General features: G+C 46.9%; 1 protein-coding gene across 2 annotated transcripts in view; it reads left to right on the forward strand.

Annotated features, from left to right (window-relative positions):
* The window catches only part of KRAS (KRAS proto-oncogene, GTPase), a 229,606-nt gene that overhangs the window by 44,213 nt on the left and 161,313 nt on the right, over positions 1-24,080 (forward strand). For both annotated transcript variants that reach the window (XM_069628481.1, XM_069628480.1), the window contains exons 2-3: positions 2,955-3,076; positions 19,710-19,888. In XM_069628481.1, coding sequence (XP_069484582.1) covers positions 2,966-3,076; positions 19,710-19,888 — 290 coding nt within the window. In that variant the 5' untranslated portion in view covers positions 2,955-2,965. The remainder of the gene's footprint in view (positions 1-2,954; positions 3,077-19,709; positions 19,889-24,080) is intronic.

The raw sequence follows: 24,080 nt of genomic DNA on the forward strand, positions 1-24,080 counted from the left end.
AATAGCTACGGCACACCATTTAAGGTGTTGCACATTATCTACGATTTATATGATTAATCCATGTTTGCATTTGCTTGCCTCTTTACTATATCATCGTGATTCATGTGCATATGCTCTAGTCTCTGACATTATTAACGTATAGTCAGGCACGCCTTACTCATGTCTACTGCCTGCACGGTAACCTACTGCACCTGTTGTTAGCCTGCCTGATGGACCTATACCGCGCTTCTTAACACTATCGACTGCTATTTTGCAGCTGAATACGCGCTATCACTCGCTTAAAGTACTGTATATTCTCCCTAATGTGGCCTGCAACCTGCACTGTTTATTTGTTACAACCCATTCTACTAGCAGCAAGTGTCCCACATTTCTGCACGTAACTGTTGACTGTATAAAACTGCGACAACTATTAACTGTGTAAATTACTGGTAGTACCCTAATTTCTTATTGTTTGCATCTCGCATCATTGTACTACGAATCTGTATCGTACTGCTCTCTTTCCAAGTGTCTACACAATGTATTGGTTCCTTCCGACACTTTGTATTCCGTTCCTGCCACTCACTACAACCTCCAGCCTTAAGCCCTCCGCCATCAACCCTCACACAGTACTTACACCTAAAATAAAGCAGCTCGCTGTAGGCCCATCACATGTTGAATTAAGATGGTATTCCCAACATCATTGAATATGCCCTAATAGCGTCACTGTATTAGAGTTGAATTTAGAAGGTATTCCCAACATCATTGAGTGTGCGTGGTCGCATACACTTTACTGATTACCACAATATCACACTACCACGCTCGCCCTCTCCTATACACCACCATTGAACTAGAACACAGCAGTACTATGACACATTTGGTAAAGCTGTTCTCATACTAAAATGACTCATCAAACTACCCATCATCCTAATAAAACACCATCATCCTAATAAAACACAGCTAGCGAGCACATACCGGCTAGATTAGGCATCTCCTCAGGCCTAACGCAGCCAGAACTCAGTCTGGATGTCCACCCTCCAGACTGAACACATTCAACTAATCTCCTCAGCACCACACCTACCGCTAAGAAGCAGCTATCGTGCAACAACCACACCAGCTGCACACATACCTGGTGCACCCACGCACTTTCCCTCTCCCGACTTGAACTGCGGTTCCTGAGGGCGTTGAACCTACCAGCGCTTTGAGATCATACCAATGATACATAAGGCGCTATACAAATTTCCAATAACTAAAAGGCAGACAGGGTGCGATCTAGGCAGCATGACATTACGCATAGGCAGTATGGTATTTGTAAGTAGAGCCATTTGGGCACTAGGCTTTGACTCAACTTAGCACAACACTGGAATATTTCAGATGATTTAATGGTTATATTTGCAGACCGATTGGGTTGAAATTCAGATTGGATAGGCAGGAGTTAGTGGCTCCTGGTTAACCCTCACTAACCAGTGACCGGGAGCTACCACTGCGGAAGGAGGAGCCAGTACAAAGCATTCCACAACCCAAACTTCTGCATATATAATTGTGTCCAAAAGTTGTATAGGGGTGCCCTAATGTTTATGTATAGATTGTCCCAGCGTTGTTTGTTCGGCATCAGTTGGCCTGCAGAGCCAAAAGTCGCTCTTAGTAGCTGTTGGTGCCAAGCTGACCAGGCTCTATTTGGCTACAAGCAGGAGCTAAATGGCATCCAGCTTCCCTCAATTTCGAACCTTGAAGATCACGGGAAGGGGAGGTGCTGCTCACACCTCGTGCTTGGACTTGAACGTAGTTGTGCCTGGATACCTTGCGCTTAAATAATTAAAACTTCACATTCCTGTTTGCAGTGGGATGCATGCATTTTATTTGCATGCTTTAAGTAGTCAGCCAACGCATGTTTTGACCTCTCAGGGTCTATATGAAGGCTAGTAGTTGAGTTCACGTTAACCGGCTGGCGGGTCTGTATTGGTGGTCCTCGATCATTGCTTATCCTGTTGGTTGGATTGGAGGTCAGCCCAGTTGGACAAATTATTGGGTTACTGGGATTTTACACCGCACACCACTTGTTTGCATGGGCTTCGGGTGGTCTTGGTTATACGAGAGGTGTGGGGGTGATAGGTTTGTGGGGAGGGAAGGAAAATGTCCTTTGCTGCTGTGTTAATGTGTCTGGGGCTATTTTTAGCTGAGCTGCGTTAAGGGCATATGGAGCCCAGTTTCCGCAGAGATACGATGTTTTGTTTGCCAGGGAGGTAGTATGTAAGTTGGCTGTGGGGGTGTTCGGTTTGATGTCCATGGGGGTGTGTGGGGGGGGGATTAAAGTTCGTACATACACAGCTTAAAATTACCCCCCCCCCCCCTGTGGACATCAAACCGAACTGTACACCTCCACGGCCAACTTGCATACCTCCCTGGTACCATAGTTGCACTGCATATAGTGTTTGGGTGTTTTTGTTGGGGTAAACTAGTCATACCATGCAGAAACAATATAGGTTGCAAAGTAACAAAGTATAGCCTGGCACCAGTAAAGGTAGGACGAAACATTTAACCAGAGAAAGAATGCGGCAGGTATGAAACTAGGACAACCAATTCATATATTGGGGGAAAAATTAATCTGGGATTGTACCCAGAGTCTGAACATGCTAGGGTATTCAAATAAGTGTTTACCCCAAGGGTACGAATTTTAATTTGCAAGCTTTGTCAGGCATTCACTTGCCCCCTCAATTCATCGCATGCACACAGATCACCATTTCTTACTGGCCAAGAATAATTTTCACTAGCTAATAGCGAGTGCACATTTTGAGTCCTAGTTTAACCCATCATACTTGGGACTATTAATTCTGTCATTCAAGTCTGTTCTTGCTGGTCTTTAATTTTCAAAAGACTAGAAATGTTGGTTGGTGTGTATTACATGTATTCTTCCACTTTTTTTTTTTTTTTTTTTTTGATGCATGGCTTATTTGACCCAATATTTGCTTCTCTTTAAGGTCTCCCAAAAATGACGGAGTACAAGCTTGTGGTGGTAGGAGCTGGTGGTGTTGGGAAGAGTGCTTTGACGATCCAACTCATTCAGAATCATTTTGTAGATGAATATGATCCTACAATAGAGGTAAATAATTGTATTTGGGGCAAACTAACTATTTCTTGGGATACTTTTTAGAACTTTTTTTTTTTTTTTAGAAATAACATGATTTGGAATGAACCTAGCAGAACTGCGACTGCGCTGTACATAGATAAAGGCAGGTGAAAAGATGGCTCTAGGTCATTTTGCTTTTTGTAGGTCGCTTACCAATTTTGTTTTTTTTTCCCAAGATTTTAGGCAGGCTACAAAAAGCAAAAAATGACATTCCCTCTGCCGTGATTTATTTGAAATCAGGGTTCCCCCCCCCCCCAACCCCCTCCTTCTGCAGTCCCCCAACCCAAAGTTACACACAGACAAACTTACCTGGTCTCCCTCAATGGTGCTTCCGCTTCCTGGCGTGAACAGTTCAATTTAGAAAGACTGCTCCGTGCAGTCATGGAGCAGTCTTTCTAAAGGGTTGTTTTTTGAAAGAAAAAAAAATAATAATCTCAAGTCTCTTGACCGAATAAATAAAAGATCACAGTTGCAAGAATGCATCATATAAACCTTAAATGATGGATTTAAAATGACATGGACACCTTTTGCGCTGTACTTCTAAAGATGGAATCGGTTTACAATTAGCCTGCCACTCTCACCTCAACATAGCTTTTCCTAACTGTCTTTTTCTTCATTAGACTCTGGAAAAACTGTTCCTCCCCCCCCCTCCAAGTTGGATGTCCTGTTCTCAAAATGATTTGGATTGGAACAAAGGGGTACAAAGGCAGGGAATTCCAAAAGTATGATGCTAAGAGAACATTGCTTCTGGGTTTATCATTTTGAACCTGGGAATTTCCAACCAAGTCCACGGATTCCTTTGCAGAATACAAGCCGCTCCATAAAGGTGAATTTTTAGATGCTAAATAGCTTGATTTCAGTAGGGTAAAGTCTTTTTAAGCAGACTAAGAGGTTTAAACAATATCTTGAATATCTTGCTCATCTTTCTAATCTAGCGTCTTTCTGACACTGATCATTGTCTTTCAAATTTTCTCTTCTACCTTCCTTTCAAATGTCCGGTCTCAATGGATATCCTCAACAGCCACATTGAAGAGAGAGAAGCATAAACTAAGATCTTGCTTGACCAAGAGATTTGTTTCACCTGACAGACAAAATGACCGAAGAGCTAATTGTCCACCTTGAAGAATACCAGATGCTCGATCTTCTGGTGGTTGTTCTAATGAGTGGTGCCCAAGAGTTGCAGGTTTGAGAATTCTTCCGTTGAATGCAAGATGCAACCCTTTTCAGGGAGGAAATGTAGACTCCACCGATGCAGACCTGTTCAGGACAATTCACAGGTTGGAGGAAGCCTAATTCAGGGACTGTTGTGTCAACGGCTGCTCTATGCACGGTTCCCGTGAATTTGGAAAGCTGAAATTCAGGTGGAAGGCTATAAATGGCACAAGCTGGTGACCCCAAAAGTTGTGGACTTGAATGCAAACCAACTGTGACGCTTCTGGTGCACTAGCCCACTGGAGTTATGGGCACTCCAGGGACACTTCGCTGGATCCTCGAGGACATATAGACTATTTGATTCTACCAGTCCAATGGCTGAAACTCAGGATCTTCAGAGATCTCTGCTATCCAGCCCTGGTGCACTTCTAATGATCTCTACCTCAATGCCTGCAAAACTGAGATCCTCCCTATTGGGACCCCAGCATCCTACTTGCTTCCCTTCTCTGGCCTTCCTCCATGGGCCCACACGCCCCTCGCACCTCGGAAGTGACAGGAATTTCGCAGTCGTCTTCGACTCCTCGCTCCTTCCTCAGTCATACTCTGGACATTTGTCAAGACGTCTCACTTTCAGCTCTTCCTTCTGAAAGGAATTCTACTTTTTGCTCACCTTCCCCCAGAGACTCAATGTTACCCGGGCTCTGGTTCTCTCTAGGCTTGACTATTGCAACAGCCGCCTCCTTAATCTACCTGTGACCCCTCAGCTAATCCAGAATAGAGCAACAAGACTTATCCTGGCCCTCAAGGCCAGGGACCACATCACTCCTGCCCTACAACGTCTCCACTGGCACCTGATCGCAGCGCAGATTAAAATCCCTTGCTTTTTCCACAAGGCTGTCTGGGGGACCACTCTGCATCTTTCTAACCAAATACTCCCTCTCTCTAAACTATGTTTCGTGGCACCAACTCCTTGCGTGTTAAGCGGTTTGCTAAACCGAGAGCAAGTGGTCGATCGCTTTCCTCAGCGGTCTCACTTCGTCTTGAGCAGGACCTCCTTAAGTTTTGGAAAAGCCTCAAGACCTTCCTCTTCCTTGACTCCCTCTCTCCCCTGTTAATCGCACAGTAGCTTGACTGGAGTGCAGGCCCCGTATGCATTCTGGTGACCCTGACTGTGAAAACAAAAAGAAGATATCGAGGCTGAGTACCCCAAAAGGTAATACACGACGTGGGTTACAAAGGAACATACAAAAGATCTTTATTTTATACTGAACAGTTTCAAAGGACAAAGCAACAGATAGCATGCAGCCCTCAGTACAACACCGCGAACTCCAGCGTGGTTCGGTGTGCTCAGTGAGTGCGACTGTACATTAGAATAGTCACACTTTATACCCTCAATCATGATGTTCAACCCATTTCCCAGGTTAATATAAGTTAATACATTACGGATCTAGGGTTCGTGCCGAGTTCGTCGATCTGTACATTTAGGTTTTACCTTTTAATGTAGTCACTAACAAGCCTCAATGGCAACAGTATATCTTAGGATTTCATGTTCAGCCTTCTCAAACAGTTTTATACAATGTAGTCAAGCAAGTGTTCACATTTCATTATTTGAATACATTGTGTTTAACATATGCTCATGGATTAGATTAGTTGGCGCAAGTAATCCTCTACACACAGGTCAGCGAAGGACAAGGTCTCAGTTCATGACCCCAACATGTAGCCTGCAGGCAAGTTATACATTAGTTTGTACACAGAGGTCAAGACGGCCATGTTGCATTCAGAATGACATTGTCCACCATTTTAGAACACAGGGTGACTTTAGAGGGAGAATCTAAAATGGCGGTTTACACTGACCTAAGGTCAAGACCTTGCAACACGGTTTTCCTCGCAAGTGGCTTATAAACAGCTTGGGGTAGGCCAATATACATATATTCATACAGTATAGGAGGCACGATATAATTTCCCGTTCGACATGACCTCCCACTTGTCCATCCTTTGAACTTGCTTCGGCTCACCCTCCCCTTGGAGTTTGCACTTACTTCATAGCACTTTACCTGCTGCTCACCATGAGTACCTATCCCATACCCCTCTCCGCTATGCACTTGCACGTTGAACACTCACAAGGCATAGTAGGTTCATCTTCCCCCTTCCCGCTTATCTTTTGGCTTATTTAACTTAATGTTGTAATAACATTTTTGATCATCCCCGGTCCCCTTCCTGTTGGTGCTTTGAAACATTATTTGCTTCCTGTATAAGCGTGAACAATAAATTCAACTGAGTCTGCTCCAGATAAGATTTTGAGGTGGGAGTATTTTACGCATGCTTTTTCAAATTAGAGCGTAAATGCAATTTCAAGAGTAAAAATGAGTGTTCTCCTCTGCAAGAGAGTAAAACTTATCCGAACAAACGTTATGGGTATGAACACATTTTAAAAGGGTGCATGCTTTATTGTGTTGCTCGCTTAGCTGTCACAGATTTGGTCTTTCAGTTGGAAATTCACCATCATGCATAAGAAGGCTATGCTGCTGACAAAAGAAATTCTACAGTGCCATCTAGTGGTGGACAGTATGTTTTTTTTTAATGAATAAATCAAAGCGTACACGGTACGCAGTACAAAATTAAATGATCCGTATTTTCCATATTTACATGCGTAAAAGGGCAAGATACGCACGTTAACTGGTAGGCTGTAGACAGTACAAGGCTCCCCCTCTTAGTATAGGGTTGTACCACCTGAGTATATGGTAGCATAGACCGAGCTGCCAGGCTTATCTTAGGAGGGAGAGAAGGCTGTAGAATCCTTACAAAGAAATTGTAGTACACATGGTCCAAAGAAACACTATTTATTGTAAAAATAAATGGTTTATTTAAATACAAGTAAGCAAAGAGGAATGTTGGGTAAGTAAGTACTATCACATTGTATATAACCATAATTGTAAAAACACAACACTATGCTTTAAAGTACTCGGACAAAAGCATAGACTTTGTTCAGAAAATCTAACGGTATTTCTATGGAAATCGGACCTTGGCATTCACATTTAGTATAGGCCACACCTATTCATGGGGAGTAAAAAAACATTTGTTACTTTTAGATTACTTTCTGTAATACAAGGGTACTAGACCAGAGAATGCAGTTATACTAGGTGAGTAAGACCTTTTTGTGTAATTGTTGGGCAGAATTGCTTGGGACCACCACATACAATTAGGACTACAGGAAAACCAACCTACAGTTTTGTGGTAGCGAGCTGAGCAGCCAGCCAGGCTTATCTCAAGAGGGAATGTGAGCAGTACAAGAGGTTACACAGAGGTCTTACAATCACAGTGGTTCAAGTAGACACTTATACTCAAGGTTTCTTGGTAAAACACTTATTCATTTATTACACAATAATTTAGAAAACATTCACTAGAAGGTGGCAACTTAGTATTCTACACAAATGCACTTCAATAGCAAACTAAGTTTCTGAACAAATTAGGCTCCCCTGAAATAGGAGCAACATGGCATTTCAGTTACTTTCAATGGGAGCAAAAAGGCACGAGTTAGCAGAATAGATCACAAATACTTTCTTAGGAAGTGCAAATAGTTTAGTTAACTAGAGGACTCGATTCAGTTCAATAGGCCAAAGTCAATGAACTAGTGTCTTGGATAGGAAAGAGCAGTTCTTGAAGTAAACACTAAATTCTTTGCCAAAGTTCTCAAAAGTATTTTATACGAAAAAGAATCATATGTTGGGTCACAAGCTGATTAGGCCTGTAAATTGGGAAAGTTCCACGAACTTTCACCACGAGAGAATCGGTCTCTCAATCGGGTTGGCACAGTAGCTTAGTCTGTAGCCAAAAGATGCAGCTGAAGACGATGGTTCCTGCAGATCGCACTGTTCTGAGCCTCAGTCGTGGGGCAAGAGGGAGGACGTCGGGGAACTCCTGCACTGCATGGGATCGTCAGAAAACGCTGACAAAATGAGTCCCTTCAGTTAGAGTAGCTGTTCTTCAAGCACACACGCTGGTGTCCTTCCCCCTGGTTAATCCGAACCAGCTTCGAGAATGGTATCCAGGTGGCTTACGAGTTGATTGGTCCACCAACTCAAAGGAAGTAGTCCTTGACGTGGCCTCTCTGTTGAGATGAACTTAGCAATTCTGACCTGCAGCAGGGCTTCACCAGGCAAATCAATGGTCCAGGAGTTGCAGCCGCCGTCCTCTTCAGCTTTTCTTCGGTTCTTTCGTTCCAGTGGTTGACTGCTTTCCAGTCCTGGAGACTCGCCTTTATAAACGGTTTCCCCCAGCCTAGCTGCCACTCACCCAGCAGGGTGGCTGTCCTTGCCGGACAGTCAGCCAGCCAATCACTCCAAGGTGCATTTGGGTCTCCTATGAGACTAAGCACAGGGAGTTTCGGGCACCTCCTTCACTTCCTGCCTACCCTGGCGCACAGAGACAAACACTAGACGGACCTTTCCAAAAAGAAATGGCGAAAAAAGACCGGGACACGCTTAACGCTCGAACACTCTGGATATCCTTACCCCTGTTATGAGGATCTGCCGGAAGCCTGCCAAATGCAATTCTTGGCATGTCTCTGATCTGGCTGCTCAAACGCTGAACCGAAGTGGGGGCTTCGGGTGCACCCTCCGACAACCTGGACCGCCGCCTACTGCAAAGGCAATAAAGACTCCCTCTTCTCAGTGTCAATATTCAAGCTTGCATCTCTACAGCCTCTAACACAGCCAAACATTTTGAAATCTGCAAGGAGATGGTTAATCCTACTGCAGTATCTACCTCTTCTACAGCTACCCAGGTGCTCTGCATGGTTCTGGCTTATTTCACCACTAAAACCTAGGACATCCAGTCCACACACTCCTTCTCTTCTCTCTCTCCACCTCTCGCAGGCCTTCCTTGGCCGCCCCTCTGCTCACTCTTTCCTGTGCACCTGAATATTTTCCAGACAAGTCTATAAAAGACTCATAACAGTTGACGACCCGCTGCTCCTCTAGAACCATTAAGATATACATTGGTTCTCTTTCTCCAGCCTTGGCCGATGTAATGCATTCCTTCACCACTGGATCTTCCCCTCTCTTCTAAAGCTCTCCCTTGTGCACCCCCTACTAAAAAAAGCCTCCTGCTGACTCCTCCTTTTCAGCAAACTATCCCCGATCCCTATCACTCCTTTCCTAACCCTCCACAATTAATCAGTTGGTTGTCTCCATGACCATCCGTCTGGTTTAAGAGCAGCAAAAGGCACAGACTGCACTGCTGTGAAGATCTGCTCTCTAATCTTCTCTAGCTCTTCGTTTCCTCATTCTCCTCAACCTTTCCTCTGCATTTAACACGGTCAACCACAACATCCTGATTGCTTGTCTCCGGAAGATCCGTGGCATCACGGATCAGGCTCTGGTGTGGCTGACCTCCTTCCTCCTTGACCAACCTTGGGTCCTCTTGCTCGCTCGCTCCCCCGTTACCCTCGTCCTCCTCAATCATCCCTATCTATCCGCTATTCAGGCCTGGTGCGCCTCTAACGCTCTCTGCCTTAAGACTGAGACCCTTCTCATTGGGACCACCTGCTCCCACGTTTCCTCTCACTCTGGCCACCCTCCTTGGGACCTCTGGCCTAGCCCTCTTGTGAGACGAACCTTGGCCATCTTCGACTTCACTCTCTCCTTCTTTCCACACATCACGGACCTTGCCAAGAATGCTTGTTCCCAGCTGTTCCTCCTCAGAGGTATTCTCCCTTTTCTCCCCCGGTGCCCCAGCCACCCCCGAACCACCCCCTCCACGAAGCTAACCATCTCCAGCGCCTTGGTTCTCTCTAGGCTGGGCTACTGCAACAGTCTTTCTCATTTGCCTATCTCTGCTATTCGCCCTCTTTAACTCCTGATGAACAGGATCCTTGATGCCAGGGATTGCATCTCTCCATCCCTGAAATGTGTCTACTGGCTCCCGGTGGCTGCAAGGATCATAAGACCCTCTGCATCGTCCACGAGGCGTTCTGGTGCTATGGCCTGCACTACCTTCAACTTTCTCTTCTCTAGTACCTTCCTCCTAGAGCCTTTCGCTTGTCTACTTCCAACTCTCTGCAGGTGAGTTGCTTCTCCAAGCAGAGAATTGGGGGGGGGGGGGGAGATTGCAGGAGCTCCCTCTCCTCTGCAGGTGCCTATCGCCGCCTTGAGTCGGATCTGAGTCTTGAAGGACACATACCCCGCTCCCTGCCCTGCAACCAGTCCGTTAAGATGGATTTCTAAACTCTGACCTGGTGGGCAGAATATTAGGAGGCCACCCTAGTTAAGTGGAACTGGGGAACCTTCTGGACAAACCAGACCAATCTACAGTAGCTTGGCAGGCAGTCAAGATTAAATCTCGGGAGGGCCGAGAGTGATCAGACTCCCACAGAATACTCTTAGACAGGTGTATATCAAAAATACATTTATTATAGGCCTTTCTAACTAAACACAAATAAATCACAGTAATAAAGAACAGTTGCCACACAAGTTTTACTCTGTAACATATATACAAATGCGTTCAGCCTAATGCGGATAAAGGGAGAGAACACGACCTGTAACAGAAGAGCAAGTAAGCGATTATCACAGATCTTAAAGGCGATCCCTAGTTTATGCAGACGAGCCCTATGAAGTGGGGAGCCTTGTGCTCAAAAGTACAGCAGTCCGTTAACAATGCACGGTTGTGCGTAAGAGTGAAAACGGGCCCACTTCAGGGAGCTGTAGCAGTTCAGGAAGGGGGTTGAGGTGATGAAGAATAAAGCCCTATTATTTGAGGAGGATCTATCCTTGCAGGTAGAGCGACATTAGGAAATGCCTGGGGAGCGCACGCTAGCCTAGCTAAGGTGTATCTTTTCAGGGATTCTCGTGTGTAAAAACAAATGGCTGTGCCAGGGGGGCATGGTTAAGCAATGCAGTACTCGCCGACCCTCGACACAGTCCGGGCTGAACTTTGCCAGTCTAGTCCAGGTTGCTTGTAGGCTTAAACCCTGCAGGTACACATCACTCCGGCTCTCAGCGACTGCAGGACGGGACGATCGTCCGTGGTGGGACAGTAGACTTTTTCTCTGCTCCAGTGCTGTGCCTCTCTGGGCACAAGAGGGCAGGTCCGCAAGGCACCACAAATGGTCGCAGTGTGGCACACTTTTATATATTGCAACCCAGAGGAGCTAGGACAATGAGCTTTGGCGTATGATGGCCCAGGACCACAAGTAAGCAATTACTAAAGTCTCGCGTCTCAACTTGGGAAAGCAGCGCTCCTATATGATACCCCAGGTTCGAGCTGGTCAGTTTGCTGGATGGCACAGGAACACTTCAAAGAGGCTCTTTGCGAGGGTAAGCCGGAAGTGCAGAGAGTAGTTGGTCCCACTACTCCAAAGAGTCGAAGCGCCCTAGTAGGCCTTCTTGAATCGATGCAAAAGCAGGGGTGCGACGAGGCAGGGTCAGGGTGCCAAACCTTCCAGCATTTCTCCAGCGATTCCACAGGTCTGCTCTTTCGTTTCAGGATACTTGGCTCCATCTGTAGTTCGGTATGGGCGTCAGTTGATCGACCTGGCTTGGATGCAGAGCCCCTTCCCTTATCCAAGATTCGATTCATGCTTAATCTGCTCTCTTGCATTCACGCCAATCATGGCTCAGTGTTTCCAGTCATTCAGGCCTACCAGACATACTGGTATCAGTAGTGTGGCTTGGGACCAGTCTCAACCTTCTTCCTGGGCACTAGCACACGTGACATGCAGGAGCCAGTGAACGATGCGGGTTTGGCGGGAGGCTGCATGCCCAAATAATGAATACCCGGGACTCTCGACCTTTGGGAATGCAAAGGGACAAAATTGCCAAGGGACATAACAATTTGGTGGCACATCTGTTTTCTGCATTGGCCAGTCTTGGGCCAAACATGATCTGGTCCCTATTCTTTTCAAGTAAACTACTGCCACCTGTTAATCCTAGGCTCACTTGCACAGACACCAAAAAATCCTTGGAGAGTGGGTAGGGTCACGAAACCAAAGGACTCCTATGTGCAGTACTGTAAGGTACTTGGCACATAGATAAAGTTACCAGAAAAATGACGACAAGACTAAGGGAAACCTAGTTTCTGATGCTTGTTAACTGCTTAGAATCACATGCTGTGCATATGGTCCGACATCCAGTTGTAACCGCAAGTATTGCTTCTTGTTTTTCGAGAATCGAAAGGGGACGTCGACATGGGCGTGCCTGTAACACTATCCCACCGTGACGTGCAGTGTACCCAAGATCCCTCACGCGTCAAGGTCCCTCAGATTGTTTTTTTCTGCCCAGCATACTGGTCGCCTAATGCGGAGCTCGTCAGAGACCTTGCCTATTGTCCCCTCGACCTTTGGTCGAATAGTTATATAAAATAATTCAGATCACCCTATCTGTCCCTTATTTTTGACGGCTGTTCCAGATCTCTGCCGAAGACCTTCAGAACTTCGACGGGGGGTGATCCAGTCAACGCTGCCGACCACGTGGCTGGGCCTTCCTTCCGGCCTACACAGAAGAGAGAGTGGGGTCGGGTGGACATTTCTGTACAATCTAGAATGCCTTTCCCTTTCCTTCCTCTTTCCCTTTTGGTCTTCGTCTCTCTACCCATCCTCAGCAATGCAGAGGACTCCATTTAGGTTTTGCCCATTTGTAAAGGCAAATTTCCCTGGAAAGATCAGCACAAACAGTGTATCTGTTGCTTGCCCCTCGATCACAATGAAGTAGGATGCGCGGCTTGTAAGCTCCTCCATCCTAAGACATTAAAGGAGCGCAAAGTCAAGCAGTGGGCGGCCTACGGGATCTCAAAGGCCGAGTTCTCTCCTGCTGCCGCAGCCACCGAATGTGACGACGGCGAGAGCGACTATCAGACCTCTGAACCGGAGGTCGTTGACCTTTCGGCTGAACGGTCTCGTTCCGCATCGTCCGGCCCCGCCAGGCACGGCTCAGGCACTACTATGGGGGAAGTCACACCCCGGCGACAAAAGCAAACCTTTACACAGCACTAAACACACAACCCCAAGTCGATCTTCAGCCAAGTCGAAGACTTGAGCGCCAACAGGTACAACGGAAGTTCCGGTGGCACCCACCGACCACCCGGATTGGCAGCCCTCCCCGCAGCCGCAAATGCGCCTAGCGACCAGGCCAAAAAAGGTGGTTGCCGAAGACGAGACCCTGCCACTGGCAGCCGCTGAGGTCCAGGCCCTGGCACCACCGAAAGACTCCTTTCCAATCGCAGGCTGAAGCTACGCATCTCCCATCTGCGGAGGACGTTGCCGACGGCATAGCAAGGATTGCTTCCGCCGAATCAAGGGATTCTTCGAGGCCTATGGAAAAGGCCAAGGATCCGTCGAGACCCAAGGATAGCCTAAGAGGAGTACCGGAACCCTCCCATAAGCCGAAAGAGGCACAGGCATGTCCCACCTCTGTCGGTCCCCCAGGAGGAGTTCTCTGAGGGCGAAGAAGAGATGTATTTGACGTTGAGATAAATCTCGATGTTTTACAGCAGAAGAGCGTTTTCAAGAACCTTTGCAATCGCTAGACCATTCTAGGTCTTCTCTTTGGACTAGGGAGACATTTGGAAACTGCATGGAAAGGCTGGACAGGTTTGTTTCCTGTTCAGAACAACCCACACCAAGAAGACCACGGGATGAGAGCCCTTCAGACCCTGTAGCAAAATTCACAAGGCTCTTTGACCCCTCTCTGGAAGAGGATCTATACAACTATGACCTCACTGAAGACCTTCCTGCAGACACTCAAGATGAGGATCAATTCACCAATCCTGAAGACCTGCATGATCCCATAGAGGGCTGGGAGGAGAACCCAAATATGGGTGACCCTCAACCATGGCAGTCTCCAGATCCACAAGATCCTGATGCCCTATCTTTGGATCCCCCCCCCAGACCACCCCCACTAGACAACCCTCGCCGGTGGGTGATGAATTGACGTTTAACGTCATGTTGCGCAAAGCAGCGAACACTTCAATTGCCACAGAAGAAGCTGTCCCTGAAGCTGACTTCGTGGAGGACCTCCTCAAGGAGAAGCCGCCGGGCAGCCAGGGTATCCCTCTCAATTCAATTAAACGTCTGGCTCCCTCCTTATCAACACCTGCTCTCACGAGGTGTTGACCCAAGAATAGAAACTCTTTTATCCTTCTCCCTCGGACCCCATTTATATCAGAGGTCACTCCACCGCAGACTCTCTGGTGGTGACTACTACAAGAAAGAAGGCAGGGGGTCCCTCTGTCAACTGGGGAGGCACCCCCTGATAAGGAAGGTGAAAGACTTTACACCCTTGGGAAGAGGGTCACGGCGCAGCAGGGTTTTCAGCACGTATTGCCAACACAACCTTATTGTCCAGCAACGCGGATGCTCAATGGGCCTTACTACAAGAAGGCCTACAGGAGGTTCCCGAACCACTATGAACTCGTCTCCTGACCAGTCACTGGGGGCAGACAAGTGAACCAAAGCATACTTTAGAACACTTTGGATTCTGCTGAGACAGTTGGTCGATCCCTGGCTCAGGGCACACTCCTGAAGAGACATGCGTGGCTACGGAACTCTGAATTCAAGCCAGAGACGCAAGCGTCACTTATAAATCAACCCTTGGAAGAATCCAACCTATTTGGGAAAGCGGTCGACAAGGCCATCGAGGCCGCACAAAAGGAGCATGACACCCTGAAAACACTAGACCAAATTACACAAAGACCCTCTACAAGACGAGGATCTGGGTCCAGATGGCTTTTTCGTGGCCAATGCTTCCCTCAACAATACTCCTCGGGGAAACAATTGGAATTCTCAGCAGGGAACCAGCAGATACACCACTCCGTATCCCCAAAGAGTTTGGCGTTGTGCGAAAGCAAGGCGCCAGAATTCTGCACCTAGAGGCTCCCCGGCCTCAGGTTCAAAATGACCTGAAGATTCAGGTCCCCTCCCATGCCTTCCGGGTCAGGGGCCGGCTAACATTGTTCCTTCACGCATGGGAGGGGATAACTACAGACCAGTGGGTGCTAAAGACCGTGGGCCACGGGTACTGGATAGTTCAACCAGTCCCCAACATTCAGACCTCCACGAGCAAGACGACAGACACCAGACCATCTTAGCATGCTTCTGCAGGAAGTCGCAACACTACAAGAGAGGAGCCATAGAAATCGTACCTCTGTCACAAGTAAAAGAAGGTATTTATTCAGTGTACTTCCTAGTACCCAAAAAAGGATCTAACCATGCGCCCTGTTTTAGATCTGCACCCAGCGAACAAATTTGTAAAGCCACAAGTTCTGCCTGGTCACTCTGCAGGAGTAATTCCCCTGCTATCGCAGGGGGATTACATGGCAACACTGGACATGGAAGATGCATACTTTAATATTTCAATGTTGCCAGCGCACAGAAAATACCTGAGATTTATGATACAAGACCAGCATTATCAGTTCAAGGTACCACTCTTCGGCATAGCATCTGCACCAAGGGTATTTACAAAGGTACTAGCGGTGGCAGCAGCACAACTGCCCAGGCAATCCATCTGCTCTATCCTTACCTCGACGACTGGCTCATAACAGGGGACTCTTATGAAACCTGTCTGTCAAATACCCAAAAGACGAGATATCTTTTATTCAGTCTGGGATTCTCTATCAACGAGAAAAAATCCAGCCTAGATCCCAGTCAGGTCAAGCAGTTCCTAGGGTCTCTAATTCGAACAATGGATGGCCTCGTCCTCCCCTCCAACGAGAGGGTTCAAAACATGTTTAAAATCCCTCCAGTATGTAGCCAGTCGAGAGGTGATGGTACGCAATGCTATGCGACTGCTAGGAATGAGGGCGTCATGTATGTACTTGGATCCTCACTTGCGCATGCGTCCAATCCTTCAAACACAGAACAAAACAATGGCTCTATGAGCAAGACGAAGAGCTGACCACCATGTGGTAATCATCCATTGCATGCTCTACAACCCCGTCCACTGTTGTATTTATTGTGACTACTCTCTATGTATGCTTATTTACTATGCAATTTGTAATCTATCTTTCTGTAAAACTTTGTAATCCCTTCTAAACATGCGCCCTGATGCCTTTGGGCAGGTTGCGCAATATAAATAAAATAAATACAAATACAAATACAAAATACAATGCATGAGTGGCTCAACAGCCAGTGGTGTCAGGTCAGTGGACAGTGGGAGGATCTAGTGGTTGTCTCGCCAGCCCTCATTCTCTCGCTGCAGTGGTGGTCGAGGGACAACCTCTTGAAGGGGAAATCCTTCACCACCCCCCAGTGGAAGCCACTCTAACTACAGACACGTCTCTCACACGGTGGGGAGCTCACCTGCTTTAAGAAACCGCGCATGGAGTTTGGTCATCAGACATGGCATCCAACCACATAAGCCTATTGGAACTGTTGGCAGTGTTAAAAGCACTAAAAGCTTTCCAGACACAACTGCAGGGAAAGACGGTCCTGATCCTCACAGACAGCACCACAGCCATGTACCATCTGAACAAACCAGGGGGGCACTCGCTCTCCAGGGCTGTCCAAACTGTCACAGAACATTTGAAAGTGAGCTTTCAAACGCAACATGTTCCTGTTATCGCAACACGTTCCAGGGGAACTGATCTTCTAGCAGACGTACTCAGCAGAGATTTCCCATTGCCCGTGAAGTACGAATGGCGATTACACGAAGACCTAGTCTCCAACGTTTTCGCAGAATGGGGCTTCCCAGAGATCGATTTATTTGCAACTCTGGAGAACGCTCAATGCCAAGATTACGCCTCCAGGTAGCCCAGAACCGTTCCAAGGGGAACAGACTCTAGATAACATGGTCAGGGAAATTTGTTAACGCTTTTCCCCTGACTCCCCCCAAGATAGTGCACCAGGAACCAGTAACGATGATACTGGGGGCCCCCCATGTGGGCCCGCCAACCCTGGTTCGCTCATCTGATGGAGATGTCCCTATCTCCTCCAGTCAAACTGCCTTGCCCGTACAACATGTCGCAAGACAAAGGGGAGGCGCTTCACTCATGCCCGCAGACATTGAATTTAGCGGCCTGGCTCCTAAGGTCGTAGAGTTTGGGCATCCGCAGCTCCCTCAGATGTATGGACATTCTCATAGGCAAGAACACCAAACACTCAATGTTGAAGCAGTTTGTCATCTGGTGCAACTCCGAGCATTCACCCAATTAACTGCTCTCCCACACATTTTTTTTTTGTACCCAGCTCATTTACTTGACTCAGGCCTGGTCTTTAACTCTCTAAAAGTTCACTTGGCTGCACTTTGATCCTACACTACGTCACCACAGAAAGTGTTGAGGTGGAAATACCAGTTGTTGGCTTTCATTGAAGGAGTGAAAAGAATTCACCCTGCCGTTTCTACGCACTCACCCTAGTTTTGCGCCTAAATTCATTTCTAAGTTCCATGTGAACCAATCTATAGAACTCCAAACGTTCTTTCAAAACCCTTCAAGCATGAGAGAAAGAAGCCTGCACACACTTGCTGTATGCAGAGCAGTCATGGTCTACATGGAAAGAACTCTACCACTGAGGGAGAATAATCAGTTTTTCGTTTCAGTGGCAGCAGGAAGAGAAGTAGATGCGATCTCCAAATCCACTATTTCTAGGTTGATTTTCAAATGCATCACACTCTGCTACACCCTGCTAAGAGAACTGCCCTTCAAGCCTAGAGCACATTCTACTCGAGGCCCTGGGGCTTCATAACATTCATTGCAAATGTTCCCGTTGAGTCCATTTGCAAAGCGGCAACCTGGAGTTCTGTACACACCTTTACAAAACACTATTGCCCAGACACTCATTCTAGGTCTGATTCTCAGGTGGGACAAGCAGTACTAAGACATCTTTTCACTACTATTCCTTCTCACAACCCACCTCCAACTCTGGGTACTGTTTGCTAGTCTATGCACAGCATGTGAGTTTAAGCAGATTAACAAGGTCAGACATATATTACTTTTTTCTGATGATTGTATCTGCTTAGATTCACATGCGCCCACCCTTCCACCCCGCTAGGATGGAAGGAACATTTTACTTTCTCTCTTTTCTGTACTCAAGATGGTCGTATGGCTCCCTCACGGCAGATAAAGTACAATCGGAGGGACATTGAAGCGTGAGGGATCTTGGGTACAATGCACGTCACGTAGGGATATTGTTGCAGGCACGCCCATGTCGACGTCCCCTTTCGATTCTCGAAAGACGAGATGCAATACTCCACGGTTACCACGGGATGTCGGACCATATGTACAGCATGTGAATCTAAGCAGATAACAATCACAAATGCTTTTACGGTAAGTAATGCATGTCGCCCCAGTACTGACAGCCTGAAGGACATGTCAGTTTCCCCATAACAAATGAGCAAAAGCCCACAGGAGTGCAGTGAAAGGCTGCGCTCCACTGGAAAGTCTGGTTAGTCCAACAAAAGTAAAACGTTTTGGGGGGGATCCATAAATGGAGAGAAAATTGCACCGAAGTAAAATCTTTTCTAACGCTGCCTTGCTCACTTGCACTGTTACTTGGCTAACTTCGCACTACCAGGCTAGGATTGCCCCCTGCAGTCTCAGCCTTCCTTGCACTTACTCTGTGCCCTGTTGCTCTCTGTGCACTTCTACCCGCGCACCTACCTGCGCTCTCAACGACATGAAGCTTAGTAAGATTTCCTCCCTTGTCTTATTGCGCCTTTTAACACTTGTCTATAGGCGCATAAATCATATGACACACAAATGTTTTAAACAATATCCATTACTTTCAGACACACCAAAATAAATGTAATACTTTTTTTTTTGGGTGTGTCACATTTCTCATGTCAAAGCATAGTTTTTTCAGACAACAAAAACAACCAGGTTCTCTTTTCACGTTATCTTTTGTGAGTTTTAAGTCTAGTCCATTATCCCTGAAGGCCAGTAAGTCTATGCTTTCAGGTATTTGTAGCATTCAATGGGGCCAGGTCTACCTTTCTTTGTGGTTTTATTAACGTTAAGTGTAATTATGTTGGTTACTGTAATACCTACTGTGCTACAAAACAGGATATCTTCCTGGCTATATGATAACACTAGGTTATTAAAGTTGGTTTACTTTTTCTAGAATTTGGATGTTATTCACAATCTTCCTGTCTCGAACAGTGGCTGTGGATGGGTGGCCTTGTCGCACTGTTTTCTTGGTTGTATTTGACTGTTATTTTGGGTCGTGTTGCTGCCCTGGTAATGCATGTGCATTCATGTAATTCACTGTCCTGTGTGTGGCGCTAGTGGCTTATGACTTTTGAACCCTGCTTTATCCCTGTGTTGGCTAAGGGAGAGTACCTAGTTCCCTCTTGTTTAAAACTCTGATGCATTTCAAGATATATGGTGGTCAGTGAAAGATATTCTATAAAATGTGCCCATTGTGTAGTATAGAGTTTAATGAAGTTTATGCACTGACTGACATTGTAGGCATTAATGCTCAACAGATTTGTGTGTACAGATTAACTGACGTGATTTTATCCATTTTCAGGACTCTTACAGAAAACAAGTCGTAATTGATGGTGAAACCTGTCTTTTGGACATCCTCGACACAGCTGGTCAAGAAGAGTACAGTGCAATGAGAGACCAATACATGAGGACGGGAGAGGGCTTCCTTTGTGTTTTTGCTATAAACAATACTAAATCTTTTGAAGACATTCATCATTATAGGTGGGAGTTAAAGTGTGGCACCTTTTATCATTCATGTAAAACTGTTTAATGTTTTTAGATATTGCTCCAATTGAGTCCCAAACGGGGCAAGGATCATCTAGTTGTGCGCTTCGTCGGCTCCATCGACTCTTAAGACAGGCTTCAAGAAGTGTCCAGACTGTGGATCGAAGTTGTTGATAGCTGATTTCCCAGTGCCCTTATTCTATGCTTTGCGTCGGGGCTGCAGTTGAGTGTGCCTATGAAGCCTGTGTGGGCGTCCCGTGACGCCTGTGTATTTGCTCTGTCCAAATCAGGATTCTGGCCCGGTAGTACCCCTTTGTTTGAAGGGGTTGCTGCTTAGTGGGTGGCTCCCCCAGTCTATGGTTTGAAGAGAGAAGGGCTGCCTTGGTGATGCATCCTGGTAGTGGGCTGGGGAGCCACTAGGCAATATTTGTATGCTGTACCATCTGCTATTCCCCCCCCCCACCCCCATCTATATAACGCCACCCTTGGGTAGTATATTCTGTGTAGTATTTTGAGCTGTACAAGCCTGATTCTGGCAGAAATGGCAACCTCTCTGGGGTGCATGAAGACTACAGTCCATTGCTTAGGCTGTATTATGCAGACGTCTTTTTCCCACTTTGCCTTCAGGCAGTTGAGGGTTGTTGTTGCAAATGAGGAGATTGCATTGTACATTATGGAGGTTGTTTTCACATCCACTCTATCTAGTACAATATTTCTTTCAATCAGTGTGCATTCAGGCATGTCAGAGAGGGCTGGCATGTGTGTACCCAGTGCATGAGACCTTTGCCTATAGTGAAAGTGTTCTGTCGGGGGTAATCCACACTCATTCATTAGGTACTATTTTGCCTTCTTGTAGCACATCCACATCCCCAATTTTGGTTATTCCTGCTGTCTCCCAGCTGGTCCATTTTGGAAGTCTATTCAGTTCAGACCAGTTTCTGTTCCTCCATAGGGGTTGTGCTGGGGTGATCTTCCCCTCCCAGTCTGTGTTTGTGTGTCTCCGCCCATATCCGTGCTCTGTGGGTTGCCATCGTGCGTGGGGGTGGGTGTTATGTTCTGGTGGAGACTTTCCAATGGAGAGAGATTTTGTCTAGCACGCGTATCTGCTCGAATGTGTGGGAGTTCGCGGTTGCCGTGTAGGATATCATTTAAGACTGCCATTTGTGAGGCCCACTAGTATTTTTGCAGGTGTGGGAGTCCAATGCCACCCTCCTAAATGGATCGTTGTAGGGTGCTTGGGGCTCTCCCTGGGTGTCCACCCCCCAATAGTAGCTTCCTGAGTATCTTGTCGATTTTGCGGAACTCTATCACCGGAATGTGTAGTGGTGTATTTTGTAGTATGTATAAGAAGCGCAGGAGGGCTAGCATTTTGAAAAACGCCACTCTCCCTAGTAAGGTAAGGTGAGGGGTAGCACTATCCAATGTCTCACATCATTTGCAAACCTCTCTACAATCGGACATAAGTTTTTCGACACGTAGTCCTCCAAGTTGGGCGTGACTTGTATGCCGAGATAGCGAAACTGCCCCACTTCCACCCTGTACGGGCAGTTATTTGGGATCAGGTTGGTCGTCCCTTTAATCGGAAATATTATCGATTTGGCCCAGTTCACTTTCAGCCTGCCATGCATTCCATATCTTTGCAGCAGCTGAGTAACGACAGGACAGGATTCCTTCGGGTTACTAAAATAGATCCGTAAGTCATCGGCGTACAGGGAGATTCTATCTTCCCAGTCACAGGCCCAGTGGAATCCCATCCATGACCGTGTGTTCCTCAGCAGCACCGCTAGAGGTTCAATCACTAGTGCGAAAAGCATTGCCAACAGCGGGAAGCCTTGCCTTGTCCCTTTACCCAGTTTAATGGTGTGTGATGGCCATCCATTCACTTTAACCACAGCCGTCGAGGAGTTGTATGAGTTCCACCCATTCTATGAAGCGGCCCCAAAGCCCATTGTCCACAGGGCCTCCCAATAGACTGAGTCAATGGCCTTCCCGAAATCCATTGCAAGAAGTGCAAGTGATTCCTGCAACGTTTGTGCTCTTTCGCTGGTTGAGTGGAGCCTGCGGATGTTCATCCGCGTGGACCTTTGGGGCATAAAGCCACATTGATCAGGGTGAATTAAATCGGTTATTACATTTTGCAGTCTATTTGCAAGAATTTTAGCTAGGATTATGTTTTGCATTTATATAGCGCCTTATGTACCATTGGTATGATCTCAAGGCGCTGGTGGGTTGAACGCCCTCGGGAACCGAAATTCAAGTCCGTAGAGTGAGAGTCATAAGGTGCGTGTGAGCACCGGATATGTGGCCTCACCGTTTGAGGGAGATCGGTCTGTAGGAGCTACACCGAACTGGAGGTTTACCTTCTTTGGGGATTACTACTGTGCTAGCTTCTCTCGGGGCCGGGGGAAGAATTCCGAGTTCTTTGTAGTGCAGGAACATATTGAGCATGTGTGTTGCCACCTCACTGCTCCCTATTTTCTTCCATGTTTCTACTTGGAACCCATTCGGCCCCAGGGGTTTCCATGTTTCGAGTTGTGATGGGGCCGTCACTAGTTCCTCCTCTGTAATCTCCTGTTCTAGGCTCATTTTCTGTGTCTTGTAAGGATGGTAGAGTGATCTCATCTAATATGGAGGTATCTATAGGGTCTGTGTGGTCCCCATACAGCAACTCGTAGTAGGTTGCAAAGCTTGCTGCGATTTCTTGGTCAGTCGAGGCCTGCCCTGCATTGTCGGTAGTTATATACCTGATCTGCTGGTGTCCCTCATCCCTCCTCTCCAACCATGCCAGCAGTTTGCCCGCCTTATCGCCCGTCTTATAGAGCCTTGCGCGCATCGCATTATGTGCCTGTTTGGCGCAGTACAGTGCTACATTTTGTAGCTTTTTTTGTGCCAGAATCAGGGTCCTGTTATTCTCTGGTGAGTTTGTGTTCGTGCAGAGTTTCGGCCTGCCTCACTTCAGTTTCAGGGTCGGCCACTGCTTTCCTATGTGTTTTCTTGTGTGCCGTCGTCCACCCAATCATATCACCCCTGAGAAATGCCTTATAGGCCTCCCACAGGGTTACGGTATTGTCTATTGAGCCTTGGTTCAGGTCAAAGTATAATGATGTGGCCGTTTGGATTTTGTCCTCGTTCGGGGAAGCCCAAGTAATAGCTATTCAGCCGCTGGGATGGTGGGGGACAGGGTTTTTGTGTTTCAAGAGCTATCGGAAGTGGAGAGTGGTCCGAGATGCCCTGGGGGAATAGTGTGCCTCCCTTACTTTATGTATATCCGTTGCGGAGAGGAAGAAATAGTCCAGCCTAGAGTGATGCGTGTGCCCCAGAGTAGAACGAGTATTCACATGCTGCAGGATGTAAGTCGCGCCACACTCTTTCAGCCCTAGTGCAGATGTAAAGGCAGCCAGTTTGGTGGGTATGGCAGGGTTTCTCCCTCTGAGGTGTGCGAGGTCCATTTCTACATTCATAACTTCGTTGAAACCCCCCCCCCCCCTACATTTTCCAGTTGTCTGCAGGTTCCCGCTATTATGAGTGTGATGCCTTCCAGTAGGGTGGACATAAGTGTGGGGGGTGAGTAAATCGCTAGAATGGCAAAGGTCTGATTCCATAATGTGTCAGCAATGTGTACGTATCTCCCCCCTGTGTCTGAGATCTGCAGAGGGGCCCGATTATGTATAAATATTAGCACTCCTCTTGGAGAACCCTGCATGTACCGCAGGGCAGTAGTTTGTACGCTTAAAAAGGTGGCATGTCGTGCCGGCCATGAGTTTCCGTAAGGAATGCTATGTCTGGGCCATATCTGTTTAGTGCTTGCGTCACTAGTCTCCTTTGATTCTATTGCCCAAGCTGTTACATTCCACGTTGGAAGCCATAGATGTTTAGTGTTGGGGCTCGCTTGTGTCGTCATGGTATGTTTATCTGTTTTGTGTCCCTCCCATTGCGGGAGTTGTCCCCCCTTTCCTTGGACGTTGAATACCCATGTATGACTTTTAACTGGTGTAGCTGATTGACCTGTGCTTTCCAAAACAACATTCCCAACCCTCCCTCCCCATACTCTGTCCCAAACTGAAGCATCTGTCGCCCTGATCTTTAAACTCTTATAACCGAAAACATTAATTTCCTGCATTCCAAATAATCTGACCTGCCAACGCAAGTCTTTACAACTAGTATCTGGAAATGTTACCTATTCTTGTCT

The sequence above is a fragment of the Ambystoma mexicanum genome, chromosome 12, assembly GCF_040938575.1.
Source record: "Ambystoma mexicanum isolate Mex_15411 chromosome 12, UKY_AmexF1_1, whole genome shotgun sequence".
In the NCBI taxonomy this organism is placed as follows: Eukaryota; Metazoa; Chordata; class Amphibia; order Caudata; family Ambystomatidae; genus Ambystoma; species Ambystoma mexicanum.